Genomic DNA, 7,216 nt, shown 5'->3' on the forward strand with positions numbered 1-7,216 from the left:
CTAAATTGCCCGTAGTGTTAGGTAAGGGGTAAATGTAGGGGTCTGGGTGGGTTGCTCTTCAGAGGGTGGGTGTGGACTTGTTGGGCCGAAGGGCCTGTTTCCACACTGTAATTAATCTAGTCAGAACAGTTTTGGGGGCATATGTTGAATGAAACCTAAATGCAGACTGTTGCCGAACAGCCAGTTTCTGTGCGATGCAAGATTGTGTTTATTGATACAGCTGTGAAGTAAATTAAGGTATTTCACTGTTATAGGCATTATGTGAATGGAATATGTTTTTGACTTAGCTGGCTCTCCCCCTCAAACTGCCTCTGTCTCTGTTTCTCCCTCCCTCCCTCCCCCTCTCTGTTAGTCTCTCACCATATCTCAGTGTTCATGCCTTTGTGAGATTCTCCTTCTGTCTAATTTCCTCTCTGCGACTCTCTCCTTCTGTTAAAGTAAAATTTTGCCATTTTCTAATTTGATTATTTTCTATTGTAGCTCCAACGTTGGGCCTGATTTTGAAATGAAGTTGGAGATATACAGTTGTTGTGTAGAAGAGGATTTCTCGATGGCCAGTGGACCAAAAAAACTTGCCAACAAACTCAGCACTTCCCTTGGACGCTCAACAGGGAAGAAGATTCGAGCCAGCCTTGATAGCACTGGAGAAAGTGTAATGGCGGATGGTGGGAGCAGCCCTGTCTTATTACCAGCTGTAGCTGTGGAGTACGTTCTCCAGTGAATCATAAAATGTTATGCCATGAAACGAAGCAGCACAGTCCATCTAGTGTGACCCCAAGAACATCTCAGCTCAATTTCGATTGCATTTGGAGATGAGTAACAGTAATTTTCAAAAATGCCCCAGACCCCTACCTTGAGATGCTTAGGAATTGGGCGATAGGTTTAGACAGTGGATTTGTATTGGCTCAGGGTTGGAGGGCTGAAAGGCCTGTTCCTGGTCTGATGAAAGGCTTTTGCCTGAAACATCGATTTTCCTGCTCCTCGGATGCTGCCTGACCTGCTGTGCTTTTCCAGCACCACTCTAATCTTGACTCTAATCTCCAGCATCTGCAGTCCTCACTTTTGCTGAGTAAATTTTCTTTGTTCTTCTTCTTTGAGTCCAGAAGATGAAGGAACAGAAGTCAGCCATTCAGCCCATTGAATTTGCGATGTCACTCAAATGGCTGATCTGATAACCTTCAACTCCACTTTCCTGCCATTTCCCCATAAATCTTAGTTCCATTACTGATTTTTAAAAATCCGCCTGTCTCAGTCTTGAACATATTTAAAGACCCAGCCTCAACAGCCCTCAGTCATCAAGAATTTCACAGATTCACTGCCCTCTGAGAGAAAAAATCCCTCAATTGTTTTAAAGTGGTGACCCATTATTTTGAGATGGTCCCCAACTCTCCTACAATGGGAAACAATCTTTCCACATCTACCCTGTCAAGTCCTTAAGGTATTGTACGTTTCAGTAAGGTCACTTGTCTTTTTTCCAAATTACAGCGAGTACAGGCCCAATCTACACAACTTCTCCTCATAAGACAATCCCTCCACATCAGCTTGGTGACCATTCTCTAGACTGTTTCCAGTATATAACAAGTATATCTTTCCATAAATAAGGAGACCAAAACTGTTCACAATATTCAAGTTGTGGTATGAATAGCAGAATCTCCCTACGTTTATATTCCAATTTCTTTGAAATAAAGACTGACATTCCATTTGTATTCTCTATTTTCCTCTGAACTTGGATGCAGCCAACTTTTTGAGATTCGTGGGTAAGGACTCCCAGATCTTTCTGCTCTGCAGCTTTCTGCATTTTCTCCACTTCTCCAGTTAAATAATGTTCCTCTAGTCTTCCTGACTATGACCCCTCGTGTTAGTCATTTCTGCCCTGGGAAATAGTCTCTGGCTATCGACCCTATCTATGCCTCTCATTATCTTGTATACCTCAATTAGGTCCCCTCTTCTCCTCCTTTTCTCCAATGAAAAAAGTCCGAGCTCAGTCAACCTCTCTTCATAAGATAAGCCCTCCAGTCCAGGCAGCATCCTGGTAAACCTCCTCTGAACCCTCTCCAAAGCATCCACATCTTTCTTATAATAGGGTGACCAGAACTGGAGTCAGGATGTCATGTTGCAGCTTTATAAGACTTTGGTTAGGCCACACTTAGAGTATTGTGTTCAGTTCTGGTTGCCACATGACAGAAGGATGTGGAGGCTTTGGAAAGGGTGCAGAAGAGATTTCCCAGGATGCTGCTTGGATTAGAGGGTATGAGCTAGAAGGAGAGGCTGGAAAAACTCAGGTTATTTTCTATGCGGGGTCGGAGGCTGAGGGGAGACATGATAGAAGTCTATAAAATAGAGATACATTGATAGGGTTAATAGACAGAATCTTTTTCCCAGAGTTGAAATGTCCCAAACTGAGGGGCATGCATTTAAGGGGAGAGTGGGAAAGTTCAAAGGATATGTAAGGGGCAAGGTTTTTACACAGACAGTGGTAGTGGTCTGGAATGCGCTGTCAGGGATGGTGGTGGAGGGAGGTGTATCAGGAGCATTTAAGGGACTTTTAGATAAGCACATGAAAATGCAAGGAGTGGGGGGGGAGATATGTACCAAGGGTAAGCAGAAGGGATTAGTCTAATTTGGCATCATATTTGGCACAACATTGTGGGCCAAACGACCTGTTCCTGTGCTGTTCTGTTCTCAGTATCAGTGTTTGTAGACAGTGATCCTAACTTAGAACATAGAACATAGAAAAATACAGTGCAGTACAGGCCCTTTGGTCCTCGATGTTGCGCCGATCCAAGCCCACCTAACCTACACTAGCCCACTATCCTCCATATGCCTATCCAATGCCCGCTTAAATGCCCATAAAGAGGGAGAGTCCACCACTGCTACTGGCAGGGCATTCCATGAACTCACGACTCGCTGAGTAAAGAACCTACCCCTAACATCTGTCCTATACCTAAATTACTAAAATCAGGTGTGATTTGGCCAGAATGGACTGGGAGAACTCTGTTAGATTTATGATTATTATGAAAAAGAACAAAGATGGGCCTGAGATCAAAGTTTGCACGTTCTCCCTGTGTATACGTGGGTTTCCTCTGGGTTCTCCAGTTTTCTCCCACAGCCCAAAGATGTGTCATGTAGGTGGTATGGCCATGCTAAATTACCCAGAGATGTGCAGGCTGGGTAGATTAACCGTGGGAAATTCAGGGTCATGGGAATTATGTAGGACGATGAGCCTGGCTGATGCGCTTTGGAGGACTAGTGCAGACTCAATAGGTTTCAGTCTTTGAAAGGATGCCTCACACAGCGAGACAGGGGGGTTAAGAGGGCATTTAGCACACTTGCCTTCTTTGCTCACACCATTGTGTGTAGGAGTTGGGTCATCATGTTTCAGTTTGGCAGGCTGTTGGTGAGCCCACTTTTGATGTACTGTGCACAGTTCTGGTTGCTGTGCTATAGGAAAGATATTATTAAATTGGAGAGAGTTGGACCAAAGGGTTTGTTTCCATTCTGTCTGACTCGATGAATGGCCTCTTTCTGCACTTTAGGGAATCCAGGATTCCAACAGGGGGAAGGCTGAGTTTACTAAAATCAGGTGTGATTTGGCCAGAATGGACTGGGAGAAGATACTTTCAGATAAAAATCTGTCTCAGAGTGAGGCAATAGTCTGAAGTTATCATTAGGATATCTATCCAGAAACTGAGAGAATGTTCTGGGACCAGGGTTTAAATCCTGCAAATGGTGGAGTTTGACTTTAATAAGGAATCTGGAACTAAGAGCCGAATAATGACTATGAAACCATAGAACTGTAGAAATGATACAGTACAGAAGGAGGCCATTTTACCCATCCTGTCCATGCTGACCCAAAGGCACCCAGACTCCCTTTCTAATCCCATCTTCCTGCATACAGCCCATAGCCCTGTGACTTGCAGCACTTAAGGTGTGAGTCCAAGTATTTTTTAAAAGAGTTTAGGGCCTCTGCCTCTGCCACCAACTCAGCCAGTGAATTGTAGACACCCACTGCCCTCTATGGAAAAATGGTTTTCCACATGTCCCTCTAATTCTTCTGCCATTTAGCCTGAATCTATAGCCCCTAGTTTTTAAACTCTCTGCTAAGGGAAACCGGTTCCTCCTGTCTACTGTGTCTCTATCTCTGAGCCCTCTCTGTTCCAAGGAAAACAACCCCAACCTCTCCAATCTCTCCTTGTAGCTACAATCTTCCAACCCCAGCAATATTCCAGTAAATCTTCTCCAATCTCTCTCAACAGTAATTGCATCCTTCCCTATAATGTGGTGACCAGAACTCCATGCAGTTCATCATTATCTCCTTACTTTTATATTCCACACCTCTGCCAGTGAAGTCGAGCATTCCATATGCCTTCTTTCCAACCTCATCTACCTATAATGTGACCTTTAGGGACCTGTGTACTTGCTCACCAAAATCTCTCACTTCATCTACTCCTCTCACTATAGTCCCATTCATTGTATGTTCCCTTTTACTGTTTGGCTTCCCTCAATGCATTATCTCACACTTATCAGAGTTGCCCCTTTCCTGCCCACTCAACCAATCCATTCATGGGATCTGGGTATCTTTGGCTAGGCTAGCATTTATTGCTGAGAGGGTAGTTAAGAGTCAACTACATTGCTGTGGGTCTGGAGTCACCTGTAGGCCAGACCAGGTAAGGATGGCAGATTCCTTGCCTGAAGAGCATTAGTGATTCAGATGGGTTTGTCCAACCTCCCTAAATGCACTATCTAGAATCATAGAAATCCTCAAGTGTGGAAAGAGACCATTCAGTCCATTGCATCAATACTGGTTGTCCAGAGATTATCCCACCCAGATCCAGCCCCAGCCCCACTATCATCCCACAATTTCCATGGGCAACCCACCTAACCTGCACATCTTTGGACTGTGAGAGGAAACTGGAGCACCCAGAGGAAACCCACTCGGATGCAGGGAGAATGTGCAAAGCACACACATTCACTTGAGGGTGGAATCAGACCCAAGTCCCTGGCACTGTGAGGCAGCAGTGCTGACCACCATGCCACCCTATGCTTATCAGAGTTGAACTCCATCTGCCACTTTCCTGCCCACTTCTCCAATCCATCTATATCACTTACACCATCTACTACACTGCCTAGCCAATTGTGATGTTGTCAGCAAATTTCCCAATTGTGCCCCACATTCAAGTCTAAACTGTAAATGTATAAAACAACAGCAGGGGTCCCAACACTGAGACTTGCAGAACACCACTGGAAACAGCTTTCCATTTGCAAGTGCATCCATTGACTATTGCCTTTGTTTCCTGTTACGAAGCCAACTTTGGATCCAATTGAACACATTACCCACTGTCCCATGGGCTTTTACTTTCCTGACCATACTGCCGTGTGGGACCTTGTCAAATGCTTTACTAAAATCCACGTGGATATTATCAGCATTACGGACGTTCCACAGTGAGTCCACTCACAGCTCCAGCTCTGAAACAGGTCAGCCAGTAGCTGGAGCTGAACACAGGTCCTGCACATGTAGCTGCCAGGGACACTTTCCTGATTTCCCACATTATACAAGACAAGTGCATCATAGGCCTGAGGTCCCCCGTTGGAATTTCTCTCGAGAATAAGCTAATTACTCCCTTTAAGAGAAATTATTTCAGCTCGGGACCTTCCTTTGTTTCAAACAATTTAATTATAATCGAAAGTCCCTACCTTTATTTCATCTAATATATATTATGCTTTAAAAGCTGCAGTCAATCTACATTTGGAGAGGCAGGGGTTGATCAGAAATATCCAGCCCAGTTTTGTTCAGTATAACATTCCAAGAGCTGGCACAGAAACAAGGAGCTAATTGTTCTCCACGTCATTGGGAGTCCTGTGTTTCTTGGGACTGTACATATTTACAGGTCTGCTGGTTCTGGAAACGGGTAAGAAGTGGGGGATTGGGGCACTCTATTGAAATGTAATTTCCTCACAAATTGTTCCTGATTCATTTTTGTTCAATTGCAGGGGTCCTAAATATCATCTATTGGCTCAAACCAGCCTCTCTCTTGCAGCAATCCACAATAATGTCTGCACGCAGAGCCTCAATAGGCTAGGAAACGGTATGTACAGCCTTTTACTTCTGTCTTTTCCCATGTCTCCTCTCTTATCAACTCCATCTCACCAACCATCATTCTCTTTACCTCCTGCAGTCTTTACTTTGTGTTTGAACCACTTATCTGTCTCAATCTCTGTTATGTTTGTCTCTCTTTATCTCAAAGTTAAAAAAAATCACACAACACTAAGTTATAGTCCAACAGGTTTATTTGGAAGCAGTAGCGCTGCTCCTTCGTCAGGTAACTAGTGGAGCAGGCTTATAAGGCATTGAATTTACTGCAAAAGATCACAGTGTCATGCAACGAAAATGATGTATTGAGCACACCTAGATTGTTGTTAAGTCTTTCATCTTTTAGAATGTGTTGCAGGTTTCGGTTCATTAATATGGAGAAAGTGAGGTCTGCAGATGCTGGAGATCAGAGCTGAAAATGTGTTGCTGGAAAAGCGCAGCAGGTCAGGCAGCATCCAGGGAACAGGAGAATCGACGTTTCGGGCATAAGCCATTCCTGAAGAAGGGCTCATGCCCGAAACGTCGATTCTCTTGTTCCTTGGATGCTGCCTGACCTGCTGCGCTGTTCCAGCAACACATTTTCAGCTCGGTTCATTAATATGTAAATCCCAGAACTGCTTTTAAGTCATGTTCTCGAGATAACTTAAGGTTTTATTAAAAAAGGTGACATCTTAGCTCAGACAATGCCTTAAAGGTGTGAGGTTAGAGTCTGTCTGTATTCCAATCTTCAGTCAGACTGGTTCTGTTTCCAAAGTAGGAATTTATAAAATATCACATGAATTAACTGCCTGCCATTTGTGTGATTTTTGAACAAAATAGAATCTATCTGCAAATACAATTCTGCAAATGAAGATTCACCCAATAGACTTATATGTGCATGTGAGGGAGGAGAGAGAGAGAGAGAGAGAGAGAGAGAGAGTGAGAGTGAGAGTATGTGTTTGCTAGAGTGTGTACATGAGTGTGATGGAGTATAAGGGGAAAGTGAGAACTGCAGATGCTGGAGACCAGAGTTGGAAAATGTGTTGCTGGAAAAGCGCAGCAGGCCACGCAGCATCCGAGGATCAGGAGAATCGACGTTTTGGGCATAAGCCCTTCTTCAGGAATGAGGCTGGTGTGCCAAGCAGG

General features: G+C 44.2%; 1 protein-coding gene across 1 annotated transcript in view; it reads left to right on the plus strand.

Moving 5' to 3' along the window:
• Nucleotides 1–7,216, plus strand: part of LOC122540254 (rhotekin-like) — a 35,013-nt gene that overhangs the window by 10,365 nt on the left and 17,432 nt on the right. Inside the window, exons 3-4 of the mRNA XM_043675699.1 lie at nt 481–705; nt 5,992–6,086. Coding sequence (XP_043531634.1) covers nt 481–705; nt 5,992–6,086 — 320 coding nt within the window. The remainder of the gene's footprint in view (nt 1–480; nt 706–5,991; nt 6,087–7,216) is intronic.

Source organism: Chiloscyllium plagiosum, chromosome 3, assembly GCF_004010195.1.
Source record: "Chiloscyllium plagiosum isolate BGI_BamShark_2017 chromosome 3, ASM401019v2, whole genome shotgun sequence".
NCBI lineage: Eukaryota > Metazoa > Chordata > Chondrichthyes > Orectolobiformes > Hemiscylliidae > Chiloscyllium > Chiloscyllium plagiosum.